This window comes from Macrotis lagotis, chromosome 1, assembly GCF_037893015.1.
Source record: "Macrotis lagotis isolate mMagLag1 chromosome 1, bilby.v1.9.chrom.fasta, whole genome shotgun sequence".
Taxonomy (NCBI): domain Eukaryota; kingdom Metazoa; phylum Chordata; class Mammalia; order Peramelemorphia; family Peramelidae; genus Macrotis; species Macrotis lagotis.
Window position 1 is genome coordinate 298,031,297 of NC_133658.1, and position 23,407 is coordinate 298,054,703.

General features: G+C 43.4%; 1 protein-coding gene across 6 annotated transcripts in view; it reads left to right on the top strand.

Moving 5' to 3' along the window:
- Window positions 1–23,407, top strand: part of CCDC102A (coiled-coil domain containing 102A) — a 49,476-nt gene that overhangs the window by 17,779 nt on the left and 8,290 nt on the right. For 5 of the 6 annotated variants that reach the window (XM_074211240.1, XM_074211239.1, XM_074211242.1 and 2 more), the window contains 8 exons: window positions 2,777–3,709; window positions 4,899–5,116; window positions 5,670–5,778; window positions 5,857–5,964; window positions 8,627–8,743; window positions 9,587–9,796; window positions 16,953–17,123; window positions 18,284–18,387. In XM_074211240.1, coding sequence (XP_074067341.1) covers window positions 3,041–3,709; window positions 4,899–5,116; window positions 5,670–5,778; window positions 5,857–5,964; window positions 8,627–8,743; window positions 9,587–9,796; window positions 16,953–17,123; window positions 18,284–18,387 — 1,706 coding nt within the window. In that variant the 5' untranslated portion in view covers window positions 2,777–3,040. The remainder of the gene's footprint in view (window positions 1–2,776; window positions 3,710–4,898; window positions 5,117–5,669; window positions 5,779–5,856; window positions 5,965–8,626; window positions 8,744–9,586; window positions 9,797–16,952; window positions 17,124–18,283; window positions 18,388–23,407) is intronic. The other variant, XM_074211243.1, reaches the window with a different exon arrangement.

Here is a 23,407-nt window from a genome sequence, read left to right on the forward strand (position 1 = left end):
CAGAGATGTTCTGTATTTTGGATCAGTGCATTTCAGGTGTGCAAGCCTAAGGTTGCCTTGTGTGGGAAGGAGAATGGACAAATCCAAGATAACTATGAGAGTAGGAAGAAACTGAGGCAGGACCAGGGAGACTAAATGCAGGAGATCAGAGGGGTGCCTCAAGGGAGTACAACAAAGTCAGAGCTGGCATGGACAAGACCCTTTGAATCTCTCCTTTGCCTCATCACCCTCTTTCATCTGTGTACATAGATTGTTTCCCTGCCCCCTTCCAGTAGAAGTCTTGTTGTCCTTATTTTTCTATTCCCAAGGCCTTGCATATAGGTAGCTTAATAACATAGTATAGACATGTTTCTTGAGTGAAGGTTGTTAGGCCAAGGTTCCTAGAATTTAGACCGTGAAAATCTCATCAAGCCTTCTCATCTAACTATCTCATTTTTACAGATGAGAAAACTGAGGCCCATAAGAGTTGCAGTGACTTCCTAAAGTTCTATAGTCATCATCATCATCAGTCTGTCAGTCAATCATTTATTAAATGTTACCAGACACTATGCTAAACCCTGGGGATACTAAGAGGCAAAAATCAGTCCCTGCCCTCAGGGAGCTCATAATCTGATGGGAGAGATAACAAATAAATAGATGTACAAACAAGCTATATACTAGATAAAAAGGAAATAATAACAGAAGAAAGGCATTAGAATTAAGAGAGATTGGGGAAAATTTCCTGTAGAAATAGAATTCTAATTGGGTTTGAAGGAAACCAAAGAAACTAGTAGACAGAGATTAGGAGAGTAAGTATTCCAGACAAAAGAGGACAGTCAAAGAAAAATTCCAGAGTCTAGAGTTGGAGAGTCTTGCTCTTGGAACAGCAAGGAGGCCAGTGTCCCTGGATCAAAGGGTACATGGGGGTACAATATTATAAGAAGAAAGGTGGAAAGGTGGCATGGGGAACTAGGTTATCAAAGACTTTAAATGCTAGAGGATTTTGTATTTGATCCTGGAAGGGATAGAGAATCACTGGAATTTATTGAGTGGGGGTGCTATGAGGAGGGGTAACATGATTGAATCTGAACTTTTGAAAAGTCACCCTGGTAGCTATTTGAAGGATGGATTGGAGTGGGGAGAGACTTGAGGCAGGCAGGATACTGCAGTAGTCCAATCTTTTTTTTTTTTTTTTAGGTTTTTGCAAGGCAAATGGGGTTAAGTGGCTTGCCCAAGGCCACACAGCTAGGTAATTATTAAGTGTCTGAGGCTGGATTTGAACTCAGGGACTCCTGATTCCAGGGCCGGTGCTCTATTCACTGCACCACCTAGCCGCCCCTGCAGTAGTCCAATCTTGAGGTGATGAGGGTTTGTACCAGAGTAAGGGTAGTGTCAGGGGAGAGAAGGGGGGAGCATTTAAGAGATGTTGCAAAGGTAAAATTGACAGGCATTGAGAGCAGCTTAGATATGGGAGTGAGAGTTAGTGAGGAGTGGAGGATGACATCTAGCCTGCAAGGCTGAGGAACTTGAGGATGGCAGTCTTCCACAGTAATCGGGAAGACTGAGTAGCATTGTCACTGTTCAAATCCAGGTCTTCTAATTCCAAATCCAATGTTTTTTCCCTATCACAATGAGAAATGAGAGAATTCAAACAAATAAAAGTGAAGCATGGGGGTGGAGATGAGAGGCAAGGGTCTAGACCTGGTTATCAAGTCCTGGATGGTAGGAATAGGGCAGCCCCTTGAAGTTTCACACAGTGTGGAACAAACTTAATCCTCCGAGAGGGCCAAAGCTGGAGACATAAGAAAGTTCTAGAAGGGTTTGGATAAAGTACAAGAGGGAACAGTCATCTTAGGTTATTTATAGAAGCTTGAAGCATCATGGATCCCTGTGGATACTAATCTTTGGAAATGGCACCAAGGAGAGAAGAGTAATCCTGGCCTCCTAGGAAGGAACTTAAGCCCCAATGCCCAACAGAGGGCAGAGCCTTAGATTGGAGGGGATGAATACCAACTGATGTTGTGGGAGGAACAGAAGTCCAAAGGTAGAGGGGGTGATTGGAGGAAAGGGGCTTCCTCAGGATGCCCTGAGATTTCTGGACTGGGTTTTGTGGGTGAACTGGGAAGGTAGGAGCTCCAGAAACTCTTAGCTCCTTCTGAGCTGAGAGGGGGAGTGGCAGGCAGGGAGACACAGGTAGAAGAGCTAGAGATGGAAGGGAGGAAAGGAGAAAATGAGAGAGGGAAGGAGGAGAGGGAGAGAGGGAGGAACACCTGAAAATCAAAACTTTCCACCGGAGTCCCTTTTCTGAAGCGCCTAATTCCTGCAATCCCAGGGGTTTAGATGCCATCTACTCCAGCCCATAAATAAGGGACTTGAGGCCCACAGACAGTAAGCCACTTGCCCATGGTCACATGGGTAGAAGGTATCAGAGGTAGAGTTTGAACTGAATCCAGTCTGGGCCCTTTCCATGGTAGCATACAGTCACTGAGCTGAATGATGAGCAGGACAATATGAGGTAGAGGAAAATTATGTCAAAAGATCCAGAAGACCTGGGTTCTGAAGCTATTCTGACTTGCTGTGTGACCTTGTCTTAAGCTTTCTGAACCTCAATAGGTTTTTTTTTTTCATCTGTTAAACAGAGATGATAATCTCTGCCCAACCTATTTCACAGATGAAATTATTTGGACAAAATAAAATAATAGATGTGAAAATATTTTCTAGAAACTTTTTCCTTTTCTTTCATTGTGATATAAATGCAGGGTACTGATATTATAATTGTTTTTGTTTTCTTTCCCAGCATCTGAGGATACCTCTGTGAAGAAGTCAACTGACCTTTTCCAGCTGGACAGGGAGGGCATGACCAGCTGCTGCCATCAGCCACCTCCCAGGGACAAGACCCCTGAAAGGGTTAGAATGATCAGCCAGAGGTGCCCCCCCAACCTGCTTCCTGGGTCAAACAGTGCTGTTTCCAGAACCAGCTGAGTCAATGCTCTGATTCAGGTCTGCCCTGGCACCACCAGCCAAGTCCAGAGTGTAAGTCCTGATCCTTGGCACATGCACCATGAGTCACAGTGCCAGCTCCAGGCTGGCCGACTCACCACAGCTCTCCAAAAGCAGTCTCTTGACCATCCTGGGCAGCCCTTCACCTGAGCGGATGGGTCTAGCTGACTCTCTGCCACCTACCCCACAGAGTGGGACCCCATCTCCAGGGCCCCCACCCCTGCCTCTTCTGCCTGGGTCCCCAGGGCTAGATGGTGACTGGGAGAGCCGGGAAGAGCTGCGCCTTCGAGAACTGGAGGAGGCCCGGGCCCGGGCAGCCCAGATGGAGAAGACCATGCGCTGGTGGTCAGACTGCACAGCCAATTGGAGAGAGAAGTGGAGTAAGGTGAGAGCAGAACGCAACAAGGCACGGGAAGAGGTGCGGCAACTTCGGCAGAAGCTGGAGGCATTGACTAAAGAGCTGACCGGGGCCCGACGGGAGCGGCAGGAGGCCCTGAACCAGAGTGAACAGCTGGGCAAGGAGGTGGCTCGACTTAAGGGAGCCCGGCTACAAGAGGAGGAAGAGGAGGAGAACCACCAGGAGGGAGAAGAGGCTCATGAAGAGGAGAAGGGCAGGGGCAAGGAGAAGGAGCTGGACAATAGGGTGGTCTCAGAGAAGGAGAGCCAGAGCAGTGGCCTTGAACAGGAGCCTGTGCGAGATGTGGGCTTTGAAAAGCCAGCCAAGAATAAGGTATGCAAGCTGGGTGGGTTTGGAAAGAACATTACCCCCCTTCTATGTATAGAAGGGTTCCCTGACCAACTGGTCAGGCACAGGACACATTATCCAAGGATTTAAGGGCTTGAGGTTCATACCCTAATGCTCTTGGAAAGCCACTTCAAGAAGTATCCCTGGAAATGGTGGGGAGGCAGGAACCCTTTCCCCTAATCTGGATTCAGCCCCTCTAGCTTTTACAAAAACCAGATTCCCTCTACCCCCTCACCCTAACACAGAAGCCAAATCCCCAGCACAAGCAGTGGAGAGAACCAGAATGGATAGTGGGCCTTCTGGGGCCTTGCCCACAGCTCCCCAAGAGCTCTTATGAGGCTCACAATTACTTCCTGGGGGCCAGTGGTTTGCTCCTGGCTATAAATGTTTGACCTGAATCTTGAGAAACCACAACTTGAGTGTTGGGGGACTTGAGGGACAGGAAGCTCACCCTGTGGATCTGTGACACTAATCTGTGAACAATTGAGTAATAAGAATCCAAACCATCTAGGATTAATCAAGCATTAGTTTTGTACCTAATACAATGCTGGGCCTTACTAGAAACAGAAAATGGGGATAGTAGCAAAATTAAAGGAACATTACCCTAGTGCCTAGGTTCTATCTAATCTCTACTTTCCCCCAACTGACTATGTGACATTGAATATGTCATTTTCCTTTGGTTATCCTTTCTCATTCCTTTTCATTTTTTTTTTATATTTTTATGTCAGTCATGATCAACCCCTTTTGGAGTCTTCTTGGCAAAGACACTGGAGTGGTCTGCCATTTCTTCCCCAACTCATTTTACAGATGAGGAAGCTGTGGCAAGCAGGGTTAAGTGACTTACCTAGTGAATATCTGAGACTAGATTAGAACTATAAAATCCAGTTATAATAATCTAAATTCCATTTTAGTTACTATGTACTATGGAACCATGGATGCATAGGTAGCAGATGGGGAAAAAACCCAAAGATTAGAAGCCACATTTCCCAGGTCCTCAATAATAAGTGGCAGAGCCAGGACTAGAGTCCAAGTTTCTTGACTAATCGAAAGATTTCTACTACACTGGGATTAGTATTCATCTTAAACCCAATGATGAGGGCTGGAAGAGTAAAGGAGCCTACTGAGTAAAGCCTCAACCTGGAGTAATGCCCTGACCTGGGGGTTGTTCTCACAGGAGCTGGAATTGATGGAGAATCTTCTAAAGAGCAAACAAGAGGGGCCTGAGAACTGGGAGGCAAGAAGCATGGGGAGTGTTCGTACTACCTTCAGCCGGCAGGAGCGGAGTCGACTACTCTGGGAGGAAGTGTCCACCATCGAGGAGGATGTCACCAAGGTGACCGCCCTGAAGCTTCGGCTGGATGAGTCCCAAAAGGTGCTGCTCAAGGAACGAGAGTGAGTATGGGCAGCTAGTGGGCCTGTGAGGTTCTTCAACAAGACCTGCTCTGGCTGCAGTCGAATTGCCCTTTTGATCAGTGGATCAGCACATTGGCCAAAGGTCTGTAGCAGCCACAGAGTAAGAAACTGGGACCCAGCCTAGAAGGCAAGGGTGGACCTTTCAGTAAATGACAGGATGGTGGAATGGGGTATACCTTGCCAGGAGAAAACTGCCAGCACTGAACAAAGGCAGGGAGGCAGAAGGATATGCAGACCAAATCCAGTAGTGTTGATGAGACATAGAGTAGGGATTACTTGTGGGGAGGCTCTCTGGAGGTGGAGGATCTTCTTTTGTATTTTAAAGGAGGGAAGGGATGTGAGCTACTGCTTCCCCTAGATCTCTGACCACTCCCCTCAATAATCAATAACACTTTCAGGAGGGGACAAAAAAAAATCCTACCTCCAGTGGGAAAGCTGCATGGAAATTCTTAAGGGCTAGAACAGGGAGAACCAGACTCCTGGAAGGCTAACCAGGCCTTCCCCACCTACCCATCCACCCCTAAACCCCCAGGGATAAGCTGTCACTGAGCAAGAACATTGAAAAACTGGAAGGGGAGCTCAGCCAGTGGAAGATCAAATATGAGGAGCTAAGCAAAAACAAGCAGGAAGTACTGAAGCAGGTGAGACCCTCTCCCACCCTCTAGTCTTCCTAGATTCTTTCTCCTGTGCACCAGCCCTCCTTTATCTTCTTAATTTAGGGAGAAGACAGAACATTCTTGGTCTCTCATGTAGGCTTACCTGTGTCCACCAGAGGGTGCTGTCTGCCCAGGAGAAAAAAAAGTCTGGCACAGGAATACAGGAAATCAGTAAGAATCATTAAAAACTGGAGAAGACTCTGGAAATCATGTCATCTAGCTTCCTGATTTTATAGATGAAGAGACCCCTGGACTAGAAAGTGACTTTCTTCTTTCTTATACCCCACCCCACATCCTGGCTTTGAGCAGAAAACTTGCTTTTTCCTTATCCCAAGAAAATCGAAACCATCCACGGTGATCTCCACTCTCCTTTATTCCAGCCCTCAAAAAACTTCTTAGCATCTTTATGAATTTTCCTCTTCCTCTTGGTCATCTAAAAAAGAGCTATCCCTGTCCGTTTGATCCGATTCTCTTCCACTAGCTACAGTTTCTTCAGTCACTCCTTTTTCAATGACTTCTGCCTCTATGCCTAAAAACATATTCAGGTCTTCCTAATCTTTTTTTTTTCTTTTTTTAACCTTCCCTTGATCATTTAATTCCATTCAGCTACCATCTCATTTTTTTCCCCCTCTTTCATTAAAAGACTTCTCAGGAAAAGCTATCTTGATCTGATACCTTGATCTTATTACTACCTTCCTCACAGCATTTTGCAATCTACCTTCTTCACCATTATACTGAAACTTCTCTCCAAGGTCACCAGTGGCCTAATCACCAAATGCACTGACCTTTTTTTTTTTTATCATTCTCCATTTTCCTTGATCTCTCTGATATTTTTAACTATACCAACAACTTCCTCCTACTGCATGCCCCCTCACATGACTTCAGAGACTGGGTATTTGCTAGTTTCCTCTTTCCTCTTACTTTCATTTACTGCTTTCCTCATCCTTTTCCTGACACTTTAAAGTGGGCACTCTAGAAGGACTCTTCTTGGTCTTATTGTGTTCCTACCCTTTCTCTCCCTTGGCCATCTCATTTACTCCAGCTATTTCCATTACCATTCCTGAACTTATGATTCCCAAATCTATCTAGTTCCAGTTTACTTTCTGAATTCCAAACCCTTATTCCTAATTGCCAATATCACTATCAGAATGTCTAAAACTAAGCTATTATCATTTACCTAAATCCGCTCTTCTTCTGACTTTACCATTTCTATCTGTAGCAGCACCATTCATTTCATGTCCCTTGTTTGAAATCTGGGTGTTATACTTGATTCTTCTCTTCCATTGACTTCTATTCCTTATGACCTAAAATCCTACTGATGCCCTTGCATTCCAGGTCCTTCCTTCTATAACTGCTGTTATCACCATCACCATCATCAGTTACCACCTACCTGAAATAGTATAGTATCCTTCAAATAGGTTTTTCTCTCTACTTTCTTCTTCCTTTTCTCTCAACCTTCCCCCATCTCTCCTAAGCTGAAAAATGTTCAGTGACTCTTTTTGCTTCTTCAGTAAAGTGTTAATTTGTCTTGGATTCAAGGCCCTCTGTAATCAAATGCCATCCTGCCTTTCCAGCCTTATCTCATATTACTCATACACTCTGTGCTTGGCCTAAGTGGACTGCTATCAGTTCTCAAAGAAAATGCAACTTCTTTCCTCCCTGCCTTTGCTTATACAATTCCCTGTGCCATGAATGACCCTCACTTCATCTGTTGAATTCCTACCCATCCTTTAATACCAAGGTCAAATGCCAACTACTTCCTGAAACTTCCCCTTCAGACTAAACATAGTATTTTCTTTTTGTACCTTTCTAATACATGTTATCAAGGAATGTTATGAATTTTACTTAAATGTGTCTGTTTCATTTGGCTCTAAGATCTATTAGGGAAAGGACTAAGGGTTTTTTTTTTAGTTTTTGCAAGGCAATGTGGTTAAGTGGCTTGCCCAAGGCCACATAGCTAGGTAATTAAATGTCTGAGGCTGGCAGGATTTGAACTCAGGTACTCCTGACTCCAGGGCCAGTGCTCTATCCACTGCACCACCTAGCCGTCCCCAGGACTAAGTCTTAATTAAATATTTTATCTCCTCCAGTATCTAACACAGTGCTCTGTACAAGGAGGCAGCATTTGCTGAATCAGTAGAGAATGTGGTAAAGTAAGCAGAGTGCAAGACATGGAATCAGGAAGAATGAGTTCAAGTCCTGCCTTGTATAAATACTATCTGTATGACTCTGGGAAAGTCAATTAACCTTTCTGGGCCTCAGTTTCCTCCTCTGTAAAATGGGTTAGAGGGGGTTAGACTTCTAAAATACTTTCCAGCTTTAGATATGTGATTCTGTGATCTACAAATGACTTGCCCAAAGTCATGCAAACTTTGCAGAAGTTATCTATCTAACTTCCAGTCTAAAACTATATACTGTGCTAAAAAAAAATCCCTATAGAAACAGGAATTGATAGAATTTTAGAGGCCACCCCATCTATTAAGCTAAAAGCCTTTTTGGATGACACTAGTTCTCTTTCTCCTTTGAGGTTTCCCTGTTCCCTCTATTTATCCCAATACAGAGACACAGCTTCTTTATCAAGTCTCTATAAAAGAGTGAATGGGCCTCAAGACCTCTAGGGTCCACCTTGGCTCTGACATTGGTAGCCTAAGGGCATCTCTCCTCTAACATTCTATGTTCTAGAGTCCCTTCCAGAATTCAGTCTATGGCTCTGATTCTGTCCATGCTCTACTTTTCCCCCGCTCTATTCCAAATTATCCAGCTCTATCCTTGACCTCTGGATTCTCTGGTGACCCAGACACATGGGGTGGGGAAATGGGTGCTGTCTCCACAGCTCAACATCCTTAAAGAAATGCACCAAGATGAGCTGGGCCGTATGTCAGAGGACCTGGAAGATGAACTTGGGGCTCGGTCCAGCATGGACAAAAAGATAGCCGAACTACGGAGCGAGGTAAGGTGGGCTGGAGGGGCTGGAGGAATTCAGAGACACAACCGTGGGGTTGACAAGTTTTCAGTACCCTGGTGTTCCACATTAGCCTGGCAAACATTTATTTAAACATTAATCGGGTTTCTACTATGAACATGGGGAGAGGCAAGGCAAAAGGAGATTGCAATTCCCATTCTCAAAGAGCCTCCATTTTGATGGGGGACAAAGCAGCATCCCCAACATTGTATGAATATTAACTTTGTGAAGATTCTGCATTCAGTGCTGGGAGAAACATAAAAGTGGCCAAGACCCTTTCTGTGCACTCAAAGAGGTTCCAGTTTGGTTAGGGAGATATCCCAATATGTATGTATATGTCCCATACAGATATAAACCTATACATATTTATACACATATATCTGACAGGTATTTGTGTGTGTAATGTATGAATAGATATGCCTAATAAGTGTGTGCAACATATGTTTGTATACCTATATATATTAATCTATAAATATATATACCTATACAAATATATATACCTATACAAATACAGAGTTCCCTAACCTTGGGGATCTTCTAATAATAAGGCTTTATTCCTCAGGAAGCTCTGTGTGATAGGGAGCCTCAACCCGCAGGAAGCCTCTAGCCTGGTGAGGAGGACATGGACATGTGAGGAAGACATAGGACACGTAGAGCACAAACATACAAACAAACTCAAGCTAATTATAGCTGCTGCAGCTGGACTAACTTCCTGAAGCCAGAAATGGCCCAGTAGGATTGGGAACTGGGGAGCCCAGCTGGGGCTCTTCCGCCTCCCCCATGCAGAGTAGGTCCCCTGGAGACTCTCCCCCAACTTTGCGCTTTCCACAGATGGAGCGTCTGCAGGCCGAGAACGCCGCCGAGTGGGGCCGCCGGGAGCGGCTCGAGACAGAGAAGCTAAATCTTGAGAGAGAAAACAAGAAGCTCCGAGCACAGATTGAGGACCTAGAGGAGGTGCTGGCCCGAAAGCGGCGTCAGACGGCCAGCGCCCTGGATTCGGACCTCAAGGCCATCCAGGCTGAGCTCTTTGAGAAGAACAAGGTGGGGGGACCTCATTGTGGGGGATACCTCAACCCTGGGTGAAGGGGAAATGGAATCTGTCACATTGCTAGGATTTATAGAGCGCTTTAAACTTTGCTAAGCACTTTACATGTATTTTTGCATTTGATCCTCATAACAACTGTTTAAAAGATTCCCATTTTAGGGGCAGCTAGGTGGCACAGTGGATAGAGCACCAGCCCTGGAGTCAGGAGAACCTGAGTTCAAATCCGGCCTCAGACACTTAATAATTAACCTAGCTCTGGGGCCTTGGGCAAGCCACTTAACCCCATTTGCCTTGCAAAAAAACATAAATAAATAGATAGATAGATAGATAAATAAATAAATAAAAGATTCCCGTTTTACGGATGAAGAAATTGTGGCTGACAAAGGTTAAGTGACTTGCCTGGTATCACATTTTAGCAAAGTAGCAGGATATAAAATAAACTCACCTAAATTATTAGCATTTCTTTGCATCACCAACAAAACCCTGCAAGAAAAAATAGAAAAAGATATCCCAAAATGATAAAATTATTGACTTTTTAGTTGAATTTCTAGTATTTTTTTCAAATATTTCATCATAGCTTCTGAACAGGATTTAATTTCAAATCTTTTTAAGTCCAAGTCCAATGTTCTGTCCTCTATATCACCCAAAGAAACAACTAGGGAACATCCAGTCTCTTTCTTCTGCTAGAATGGGCTCTTCACACAGTCAGTCAATAAATATTTATTAAGGACCTACTATGTGCCGGTCACTGATACAAAGAAAGAGAGGAGACAGTCCCTGCTTTAAAGGAATTCACACTCTAATGGGGGAAACAACATGAAAAAACTAGGCACAAACAAGATGTAGAATATAAACTGGAGAGAATCAACAGTGACAGACCTCAACTGAAGAAGGCTGTGAAGTTTAAGAAGCAGAAACATTGTCTCCTTTTCTTCCCAGGGATCCCACAGTCAAGGAAGACTCTTAGAAAAACTGTGAGGGAATCAAATTTGTCTTTTGGTGCCTTTCCCCTTTCCCCTGGAGGATTGTGTACAGTTCTGGCTACCATATTTGGGAAGGATTTATATTTCAGAGGGTGTCCAGAGGAAGTGACCAGGGTAGTGAAGGGACTCAGGACCATGGCATATAAGGTTTCAAGTGAATGGAAAGTCTCTAGAAGGCAAAGGCTCTTCTTTCTTTCTCTTTGTTTCTTCCTCCCTTCCCTTCTTGCTTACTTCCCTTTTTTTTGTCTCTCTCTCCCTTCCTTTCTTTCTCTTTCTTTCTTTTTCCCTCAGTTGAGGGAATAGATGTTCTTTCCTCTCAGTTACTGGAGGAAACATGATAGATACCTAGATACTTGAAGACCATTTAGAAGTGGTGCTTCACAGATGCTACCTGACCACATAAGGTAATAACAATGGGTGGAAGTGAGAGACTGATTTAGACTTGGTAAAAAGAAAAGCTTCCTCCAAATTAAGAGCTATTCAGAAGAGAAATGAGCTTCCTTAGGAAGTAGCGAGCTATCCCTCCCTTGAGATCTTCCAGCAAAGACTGGATGATCATTTATTGAGTATTTTGTTAAGTGGATTCTTGGTCAACTGTGTACCTAAATGGTCTCTGAGATCCTTTCTGAATCTCAGATTCCATTATCCTCTGGTGGAGCCTACTTCCTTAATGACCCAGAGTCCTCCTTCATTTAGCATGCAAGCAGGTCTTTACCAAGAGCACTTTCTTTACAACCAAAGGAAGTATCTTTGCCAAGAAAACACCAAATGGGGTCACAAAGAGTCAGACATGACAACTGATCAGCCATAGAGTTAATTGAATAAAGGGGTGACAAAACAGAGCCAGGCAACCAAACCTCTCTCAAGAATATCAGTAACCCATTCTTGGCCAAAGCCTGCTATGTCTTCCCATTTTCACTCCTTTCTTGACCTTTCAACTACACTTTCTCTATGCACCCCCCACCTCAATTTCTCAATAATCTTTTCCCTGGGTTTCCATGATTTTGTTGTCCTGGTGTTTCATCTTAACTACTTAATAAACAAGTAGATCATCAGTGCTTACTAGTCAATTAAATTTGCAAACTTTATTAGATGTCTACTGTGTAAGGCAATTATTCAACCAAGGTGATTCTGCCCATCAAGAATTCACTGTCCAGTTGGGGGAAAGAGATACATATAATTCAGTAACATTTCTGGGTAATGGGTTAGCCAGTTCACTAGCTGTGTGACCTTGGACACAGTAATTTCTCCTCTCTAGACCTCGTCTCCCTGTATGAAATGAGAAAGTTGGACTATTGGATCCATCAGGTATTTTCCAGGGTTGATACAATATTGCTCTAGAGCCCCAAGTACTTTAGAATCTAAAAGAAGGAGGGGGTCACTAAGGACTAGAGTCTAGGAAGGAGATAGGACTTTCACTAGGGCTTCAAAGATGATAGGACTACCATTGTATGCAGCTGGAAAAACAAATAAAATATTTAAATTTTAAAAAGAGGAGTTGGAGAAGAGAAAAGGGAAGATCATTCCAAATAGGGAACATGAGCTAACCCCAGCCAGAGTTTACCTCAAAAATAAAGTCTGAGTCATTCCCATGCCTATAGACCATTTTTGTTGTTCAGTCATGTCTTTCTCTTCATGACCCCATTTGAGGTTTTCTTGGCAAAAATACCAGAGTAGTTTGCCATTTCCTTTTACAGATGAGGAAACTGAAGTAAATAGGGTTAAGTGAGTGCCCAGGGTCACACAGCTAATGTCTGAGGTCAGATTTGAACTCAGATGAGTCTTCCTGACTTCAGACCAGGCACTCTACCACTGTACCACTTAGTTGTCCTGTAAACCAGTTAACAGACTGATAAGGCTTTAATTAAACCAATTTACACTGAAGTATTGATGAGCAATGACTGCTTAATAAAAAAAAAAAACCTTACATTTTAATCCCTACCTTCAGTGTTTTAACCCTAAAGAAAGAACTTTTGATGATGAAATATCAGATGTAAGAAAAATGGGGGAGGGTAGAATTTGCACAGTAACCATCAAGTCACCCCCATTTCCCATAAGAGAAGAAGAGACAAGATACTAGTGTAGAGGTCCTGACTCTGTCTTATCATCCCATTATTCGGTCAACCACGTTGCTGATCAGTTGTTTATCATGTCTGACTCTTAGTGACCTCATTTGGGGGTTTCTTGGCAAAAATCCTAGAGTGATTTGCCATTGTCTTCTTCGAATCATTTTACAGATGAGGAAACTGAGGCATACAGGGTTAAGTTACTTGCCTGGGGTTACACAGTATCTGAGATTGGATTTGAACTCATGATGAGTCTGACTCCAGCCCAGGTGCTGTATCCACTACGCCATCTAGGGGCCCCCTATTGCCCCCTATAACTCTTTGTTGCCTTTAGGATCAAATTATAAAATTTTCTTGTTTTTAAAGTCCTTCAAAACTTGGCCCTCTCCTACCTTTCCAGACCTTATACCTTCTTCCTCTTTGCTCTAGTCTAATAAGACTGGTCTTCTTGTTGTTCCCTGAACAAAGGACTCCATTTCCTGACTTACCATTATCTCTCAACTGACTCCATATATCTCTTGACTGTACACAATTGTTTATAGGTTTTCTCTTTTTTTATATCAACTAACGATGTGAAATGATGCTGATTGCTTCCTCTCTCCATGTGTCAGTTTTACCACCTACTTCATGAGTTAGTTATGAGGGTCAAATGAGATTATATAAGTAAAGTATTTTATAGTCTTTAAAAGTACTTTATAGTATCATATCACTAAATCATAGAATCTCAGAGATGACCTTAGAGGTCATTGAGTCCAACCCATATCTTTGTAAATAAAAATCTCCTCTATAACATAATCAACAAGTGGTCACCAGACCTTTTGCTCAAGGATCTCAAGTGAGAAGAAACCTCATGCCTCTCAAGGCATCTCCTTTCAGATAGCTGTAATTGCCAGGAGGCTGGTTAGGCTTTTGAGACATCAAACTTCAATCTATTACTCTACACCTCCTCCTACTGTACTAATGCCCTCTGAGACCAAGCAAAACAACCCAACTCTTCCTTCACAGGTCAGCCATCAAACACTTATATGACCATCACATGTCTCATATCCCCTCAGCCTTCTCCTTTCCAGGCTAGCTATCCCAACTATTTATTAAAGCTTACTGTGCAAAGAAAAAGAAAAAGAATCCCTTCATGCACAGAGTTCATAATCTAATGGAAGACACAGCATCAATTAATTAGAACAGAGAAGTTAAATACAGATGGAACTTAACTAGTGAGAGGCTGGCCCTTAAGTCTAAGGGGACCAGGACAGACTCCCTCCTGGAGGAGGATGCCTGGAAGATGAATTGTAGGGGAAGTCAAGGATTGGGCAAGAGGTTGGGCAAGAAACCATTTTTGACATGGGGAGCAGCCAGGACAAGGCATGGAGATGGAAGATGAAATGTTCTGGGTGAAGAAATGATTTTGGTCAATATGACCAGATTGAAGAGTAGAATGTAAAAAGATTTAGAAAGGTAAGAAGGGACCAAGTTGTAAAGAACTTTCACTAACAAACAAAGGACTTTATATTTGACCCCGGAACCATTCACATTTCTTAAGTTTGAATGTGTTGGATGGGGGGGGGGGGTTAGACACGTGACACAGACAAACATACATTTTATAAAAATTACTTTGGTGTCTGAATAAAGATGTATTGGAATGGGGAGAGATTTGAAACAGGGAAGCTGGTTGGAAGGCAACTGCCACATTCCAGGAGAAGGATGATGAGGACCTGAACAAAGTAGTGATTGTGAGGGGAGAGAAAGAGAGAGAGAGAGAGAGAGAGAGAGAGAGAGAGAGAGAGAGAGAGAGAGAGAGATGTTTTAGAAATTTCAAGGTCTTGAAAACTGCTTAGCTATGAATAGTGAATGAGAAATAAAAGTTGAGGATGACACCAGGTGGATGACTAGAAGGATGGTGATCTTTTTCCTCATTAATAGGGAAATTCAGAAGAAGGAAAAGGTTTTTAGAGGGAGAGAGATAATGAGTTGTTTAGACATGTTGAGTTTGAGATGCCTATGGAACATCTTAATATTAGCTTCTTCAACCAGACTTCATTAGCTTGATATCAAGGCCCTTCTCTCTCCATTGCCTGGTTCTGAATGTTCTTCAGATTCTTAGTGATGACACCCGGAACTTTACAGAGTATTCCAGATGAAAATACTTAGATGGTTTAGTATTTAAAGTAATGAGTCTAAAGTTAGGTCAAGAAGACCTGAGTTCAAATCCAAATTCAGACACATACTGGTTATGTGACCCTGGGAAAAATCACTTAGCCCGGGGGCAGCTAGGTGGTGTAGTGGATAAAGCACCAGCCTTGGAGTCAGGAGTACCTGGGTTCAAATCCGGTCTCAGACACTTAGTAATTACCTAGCTATGTGGCCTTAGGCAAGCCACTTAACCCCATTTGCCTTGCAAAAAAAAAAACAAAAAAAAATCACTCAGCCCCCATTTGCCTCATTTTTCTCAACTGTAAAGTGGAGATAATACTACTACCTACCTTCCAGTGTTGTTGCAACGATCAAATGAGATAGTGTTTGTAAAATGCTTAACACAGCACCTGGCACACTGTTATTGTTATTGTTCATTATGACCAACTCTTCATGACCCCATTTGGGATTTTCTTGGCAGAGGTATTGGAGTGGTTTACCATTTACTTCTCCAGCTAATTTTACAAATGAGCCATCTGAGCCAAACAAGCTTAAGTGATTTGCCCAGGGTCACACAGTTAGGAAGTGTCAGAGGCTGGATTTGAATTCAGGTCTTTCTGAGTCCAGGCCTTATGCTTTATCCATTGTGCCACTTACATCTCCCCTGGTTTAGAGGGTGCTACATTTATGTTAGTTATCATCCCCATTATTATTTTTACTATTATTTTATTTGTCATTATCTAATTCATTGAAATTAATGTTAAGTGGAAATAGAATCATGACCTATTGTACAAAGAGGTGGTCTCACTCAGAAGACCTGGATTCAACTTCCTATACATACTGGTTGTGTGATCCAGGGTGAATCCCTTAAAGGTCAACTAGATGGTGCCGTGGATAGAGTACTAGCCCTGAAATCCAAGGACCTGAGTTCAAATTCACCTCAAACACTTACTAGCTGCATGACCTTGGACAAGTTATTTAACCCTGATTGCCTCATATCCAGGGCCATCTCCATTCGTCCAGATTCATATTTGGCCACCAAACCCAGATATGGCTCCAGAGGAGAAAGTGAAGCTGGTGGAGACTGGTGATGTAGCATAGCTGCCCTCTCCCAAATCCAATTCAGGTGCTTGTCAAGGAAGCACATCCCTGATGCTATAGTCTTCTTTAAGAACAAAGAACAAAATGTCAGGTCCCTTAAACTCTCAGTGCCCCCAGGCAGCTCTTTAGAATTAAACGAAGAAGATACAGAGAAGGTGCTCCTTTGCTTTGGTATGAGTTATTTCAAGAACTCCTTACACTGATGGTCTGGTTTTTGTTTGTTTGTTTGTTTGTTTGTTTGTTTAATGTCAAAGCATGGAACCAAGACAGATCCTTTGGGCATTCTTCTATAGACAAATTTTTAGGTGGATTTTTTTAAACCTGTATTTTCAGTGATCGAAGGAATACCCAATGTGAAAACTTCTTTTGCCAAAGCAGATCAGTGATTTCTATACACCTTATAGCTTTTTTGGGGGGGGGGGGGTCATAAGGCAATAGGGTTAAATGACTTGCCCAAAATCACACAGCTAAGTAAATATTAAGATTTGAACTCCAGAGCCAGGGTTCTATCCACTATGCTGCCTAACTGCCTCTGCACCTTATAGCTTTAAAGATTTTCCTGAGGCTCTAAGAGGGACCACACAGCCAGAACTGTATCAAGGGCAGAACCGGATGCAGGTCATCCCAACTCTGAAGCCTACTTTTTATCTACTTTATTTGCATCCTGCCATCACTTTCCTTTCTTAGGGCTGTCCCATGAATAAAAATAGGTCCATAAATGAGAGCTATTATAGTTTGGATAACAATAGCACTTGGTAGGCAGCTGCCTCCTGTGGCCCTTTTCTTACCGGATCTATTCTGGACCTCCAAGGCAGCCACATCTCTCCCAAGGCTCCTTCTCATCTCACCCTTAGCCCCTGCCTTCTTCCCAGGAGCTGGCCGATCTCAAGCATGTGCACACCAAGCTGAAGAAGCAGTACCAGGAGAAAATGGCAGAACTGGCCCATGCGAACCGGCGAGTAGAGCAGCACGAGGGTGAGGTCAAGAAGCTGAGGCTGCGGGTGGAGGAACTGAAGAAGGAGCTGGCCCAAGCTGAAGATGAGGTGACAGAGGCTGGGGTGTGGCCTGGAAGTGGTACTGATGATAATGGTGATAATTGTAATAATAACTGGTAGTTATGTAGGGCTTTATGATTTATAAACTGTTTTACATATATATCAGCTCATTTCATCCTCCCAACAACCCTGGGAAGAAGGCGCCTTATTTTACAAATGAGAAAGCTGAGGCTGGCATAGGTTAAATGATTTGCCCAGGAACATCCAACTAGTCAGGATCTGAAGAAGGATTTGAACTCAGGCCTTACCTGACTCCAAGTCCAAATCAAATGACCAGACAGGGGTCTCTGAAGAGTTATGTAAGTTACCAGAACACCTTCATCTATTATTTCATTAGTTTCTTCCAATAATTCTACAAAGTAGAGTTTTATGGTTGAAAAAAGTGAACCCAAAAAAAGCTGAGTGACTTCCCCTCAGTCTAAAGGCAAGGTTTGAATTTGGAGCTTCCTGCCTTTACCTCACTCACCAACTGGGACTCTGTGGCATACACTATAGGATACAGAGATAAGAAAGGTGCATCCCCTGCCCTAAAGGAATTTCCCATCTAGAAAGTTGAAATATAGACATAAAAAGTGTACCAATAATATTATAGAGACAGCTTATGTAGTAATCTGTAAAACTGTCATCAAATTCCAGTTTTGACCTATAATTAGTGAGTGAGCTTAAGCAAGTCACAACCTCTCTGAGCCTCAGTTTCCAAAGGAACATCATCTTTGCACCACCTGTCTCACAGAACTATTGTAAGAAAATCAGATAATATTATAATATAAATATTTTATCAGGCTATATTGTGATATATTATAAAAATATGAATTCTCATTAATTTAATTACTTATGGTTGTCATTGTTAAAAACTGATGATGATTCTAGGCAGTATATATAGAGGACTAAATTCTTATGGAGAAGGGGTTCCAGGCTATCAGAGTTCATGGGAAGGAAGGATTGCTGTTAGCTGAGGGGGTAAAGTGGGGACAGAGATGGATGCATGGAGGAGGTCAGGATTGGCCTTGAAGAATGAACAGGATTTGGAAAGGCAGACAGAGCTGAGGATTGGGTAGAGGGAACTACAGCAGCTCCGGATCATCATCTCATGGAGGGGTGGGAAAGAACCTGAGCCCAGGGTGATTGCTGTTATCTCCACCCTATAGCTGGATGAAGCCCATAATCAGGCTCGGAAGTTGCAGAGGTCCCTAGATGAGCAGACAGAGCACAGTGAGAACCTACAGGTCCAGCTGGAGCATCTTCAATCAAGGTATATATGTGGTGGAAAAGGGGTACAAAGGCCTGGGGGGAATGGGGAGAGCAGCAGCCACTTCTCCCATTAAGAGTGGTCACACCCAAATTTCCCGTGGCACCTCAGTGATGAGGGAAGACTCACTGGATCAGGTCCATGGGATCCTGGGAGATTTATCAAACCACAGGGATCAGCTTTGGGGGAGACCCCACCTTACAGAGGATTTCCCATTCTCAGCTTAGTTAGGCAATCCTTGCCATGAAAGGGCCTGCCACAGAGGACACAACCCGAAACAGGGCATCTGGCAGGACTCAGTTCCTTCAATAACCAGGGGCAGGATCCTGTTGTTGATCAGACAGGAAGGGAAGGGGCCAGGGAGGAGTGATCTGAGAAAGGAAGAGGATGGGGATGGAGGAGATCTTGGGGGATGGGACAGACTATGAAGGAGCCCGCACAGCTGGAAAAGTGAGGATTGCAGTCTGGGGAAGGGGGGGAACGACCCAGGAGCAATGAGAAGAACAGGAAGGACAGATATCAAAGGCAGGAAACAGGGTGGAAGGGTTAAGTATGTGTAGGGTCTGGAGGGTAATTGGCACATCAGATAGGAAGCTCCTTGGGAAATGAATCTATCTAGCTTCCCAACTTTGACCCTGCCCCTCAACAGACTGGGGCCCAACCAAAGATAGTGGTCCCCACATATCTGGTCTGGGCTCAGCTCCCAGTAGCTGAGGGTGGCCCAGATATCTGAAAATGGTGGGAAAGTATGGTAAGCCTGGAATGGAGGGAGTCTGGGAATCTTCTTAAGTATATTCCCACTGTCTCTTCACCACTCTTCCACCCCAAGAGACATAGGAGCTCCAAAATGATTGGTGCAGGACCCTTTGTCATCGACAGACAGCCAAGGCCATCAGCTGCAGAAAGACTCTTCAGACTGGTCTAAGCCATTTACCCGCATCTCCCTTCTTGGGTCCAGCAATGGGAAAGAGGGAGCTGAAGGGGAGGGTCAACTCCCAGTTGATGAGGAGGGAATGTTCACTAAGTGCCTTTGAAAAGATAGCCTTATCAGCGAGTGTGTGACAGCTGGTCCCTGGGGCCTGGATTTCCATTCACCCTTTCACCATCTATCAACCTCTTCAGCTTTCGCTCACACAGCTTTCGCTCTCCTCCTTTTTCTCTCTTTTCTCCCACCCTTCCTGACTTACATTTCCATTCTCTACCTCCTCTTTCTTAATGTCCAGTTTCTTTCTCTATATTTGACATTGGGCAAACCTTGTGCCATTTCTGGGTTTGTCTCCCTGTCTGTCAAATAAGGGCACTGGACTAGGTGAGGTCCATTCTAGCTCTGACATGTAGTGTTCTGTTTTTTGATGATCTATTATTCAATGCATGTTTTCTACTCCATTAATTTTCTCTTTTTTTCATCACCCACCCTCCTCATTCCTTTCCCTTGACAAAATAAGAATCTATATATAGGGGAACAGCTATGGATAGAGCACCAGCCCTGGAGTGAGAAGAACCTGAATTTAGGTCCAGTGTTAGACATTTAATAGTTGTATGACCCTGGGCAAGTCACTTAATCCTGATTGCCTCTCAAAAATTTAAAAAAAGAGTCTATCTATATATATATATATGTATATATATATATATGTATATGTATATATATGTATGTATGTATAAAGGACCAGGCTTTGTAGGTAGAAATTCCAGGAAAGCTAAATAATGACCTCCCCTCTTGACTCTAGAGCTCTCCATAAGCCCTGGTAGGCCCATCTCATCCTTTCTTAAAGATTAGAGTTAAATCCTTATTTCTTTAGCTGATGCCTCTCAAGAAAAAATACATTGAGTTCCTTATAAGGAAGGAGCTAGAGAACATAGTGGGCCCAATTCAATCTTTTTCATTAGTAAATGGAGCTCAGAGTCCCCTCCTTGGGCCCTGTCCTTCAAGATATTTGTATGGGTTAACAGCAGTGATGCAATTAAAGCTAAGACTCTCACAGAGGTCAAAGGGATCTTTGATTTTCCATAAGCAGGATTGACTAATTTAAAAATCCAAAACCCTTGTTAAGCAGCTAGGTGGAAGAGTGAATAGAGCTCTGAGCCTGAAATAGGGAAGATGTGAATTCAAATCCAACCTCAGACACTTATGAACCATTTGAACACCAGATAAGCCAGTTGGCTTCTATTTGCCTCAGTTTCCATCTGTAAAAATGTGATTAATAATAGTATCTCCCTCCCAGGGTTATTTTGAAGATCAAAACATAAAATAATTTTAAAGTGCTCACACAGAGCTGGCACATGGCAAACACTACATAAATGCTAGCTATTGTTCTTAGTTACCTTCCCTAGTTACCTTTTTATTTGCCTTTTTTCCAAATGGCACTTCTGTGTCTCATTGCCTAGATCTGTACCCACCCAGCAATTATTTGAAAAGAATCCCAGCAACTAAGATATAATGACTAATAAACCATCCCATATTCTGAGTGGTAGCATTTGAACAGGGCCTTAAACCAAAGAAATGTATATGTTCCCAAGACCTTCCTCCTGGGTCGGACTGGTTGTTCTTGCTGAGCCCCCTGACCTGGTCTCCCTTTTCTGGTGCCTGGCTTTTTTTTTTTTCTTCCAAACTTAACTACCTGGTTGATCTTGAATTTAACCTCTCTGGATCTGAGCTTATAAATTAAATAGTTTGGGGACAACTAGGTAGCACAGTGGCCCTGGGCCCTGGCTTCTTTTGGGGAGTTCTCCTCACCCTACATCCCCCGCAAAAAAGAGCTCTCCTGTACCAGGAGATTATTAGTCCCCAGAATCCCCTGAGGGAGAACATTTCAGGGTTGCAAAACAGAAAAGGAGTTCTGCATATTTTAAGATCCTCCCATTTTCTAGCTCTTAAAAAGTTGTTTAAGATTTAAAAAAAAAAATTTATTTGGTGCTCAAGTGCTTTTCCAGCAATAAATCCCTTGAAATGGACCACGGCCCAATGAGGTCTGAGCTCTCAAGTGCTTCCTCAAGGGAGGGGCTACCGAGTGGTTTCCCATTTTTTTTTTCTTCAACTTTTGTTTTTTAATGTTCTGGGGACAGTGCCTCTAAATCATGCAAGAGTAATGGAGGTTCGGTCCCCTCCCTCCCCCTCCCTTAATAATTCATGCCTTCCAGTAAAGACTCAGCCATTGAGGCCACTTTACCGGGAGAGCTATGGGTGGGGGAGCAAAGAGGGGGGTGAGAAGGGGGGCCGCTCCATCAGCAATCGCATGGTTTTGAGTTGAAGTTTGGCTCGTAAATTTAGGGCCGATGGAATTTTAATGCAAGGAAGAATGAGGGCCTGGGAGGAGGCTGAGAGCTTTTCCATTGACAACAGGAAAATGAAGTGCTGACACAGAGCCCCATCTCATCTCTGTGGCCTTGAAAGCTCCAGAGGTCCCCTTCACCTCCAGGGAATCCAAAAAAAAGGTCCGTTTAGGGGCTCTGAGTTTTTATGGAGGCAGAAGTTTATCTTGTCTAGAATGTGTCTAGGACACACACTGGGGATGAAGTCAAGTAGCAATACCAACTGGGGATGAAGTTAGGTAACAATACCAACTAGTGTCTGGTAAACCTGTCCAATACACTGGCATAGTATCCCATTTGCCATGGGAAGGTTCAGGGAGGGACAGGTTGGTGCCAGTGAAATGGGGTGGGTGGGGTGAGGACCCTCAAGGATGTGCAGACTTTGGATAAGCACAGGGGATAGGCAAACAGTGTCTCAAGTGGGAGAACAAAGGTGAAGAGTTGGGTATGTACTAGGTGTGTTCAAGTGAATAATGAGACTGGCTTGGTTGGAATGGAGGGGTCCACTAGAGAGGTGATGTGGTATTGTTGAAAAAGATTCCCCCCACCCCATCCCCATACTAGAATTAGAAGACCTAGATTTGGGTGTTGGCTTTTTTTTTTTCCTTTGAAACTTACTACCTGGATGACCTTGAATTTAACCCTGATCTTATAAATTAAGTGGTTTGGGGACAGCTAGGTAGCACAATGGATAGAGCCCCAACCCTGGAGTTAAGATGAGCTTTGTGACCTTGGGTGAGTCACTTAATCCCATTGCCTCATAAAAATAAAAAAAAAGTTAGGAAATAGTAGCAGATAAGGTTCAGTGAACTTGAATACCAGGCAGAAGATTCTAGTTCTTACTCTAAGGGCAGTGGGAAGTTCTTGGAGGTCTGACAATAAGGAAATGGCTTCTGCCTTGTGCTATTTCCACCATCTTCACCTTTCCTGATTGGAGGGAAGAAAAGACATCTAGGGCACAGGGATTACTGGAGAATGGACTTGCCTCTTCAACCAATACAAGTCCCAAGATAGCTGAACTTACAGCAAGCTGAGTTGAGGTAAGGGCCCATGTGAGAGTATTTTTAGCAATTTTCTCAATTATAAAATAGGGATAAAATGAAGTAATATTTGTAAAAAACTTTGCAAACCTTAAAATGCTATTTAAATTCTAGTTGTTGGGGGGTGGCTAGGTGGCACAATGGATAGAGCACCAGCCCTGGAGTCAGGAGTGTCTGAGTTCAAATCCAGCCTCAGACACTTAATAATTACCTAGCTGTGTGGCCTTGAGCAAGCCACTTAACCCCACTGCCCTGCAAAAACTAAACAAAACAAAAAAAATTCTAGTTGTTGCTGTTGTCTCCTAACCAATGAGTTGCAAAACACCCAGTTTAGAACAGGCTCTGAGAGCCAGATTCATTTCTCCAATGGGTTGAAAGGAAGAATGGGCTTGATACATTCTTGGTGTAATAGAAAGTTCTCTGGATTCAGGAGGACAAGTCTTGGATTTGTACAATTTGGCTACACTACCTTGGGCAAGTCGAATGATGGCCTGGACTAGGTTATATTAAAGAATCTCTTTTGAGTTCTGGCTCTGGTGCCTCTCAGCTATTACCAGATAGAGACAGAGACAGAGAAACAGAGACAGAAATGGAGAGTTCCAGAGATACAGAGAGAAAGAAGGAAACAGAGAGAGCCCAGGAGAAGCTCCCCCTCTTCAGTGTACATGTGAGAA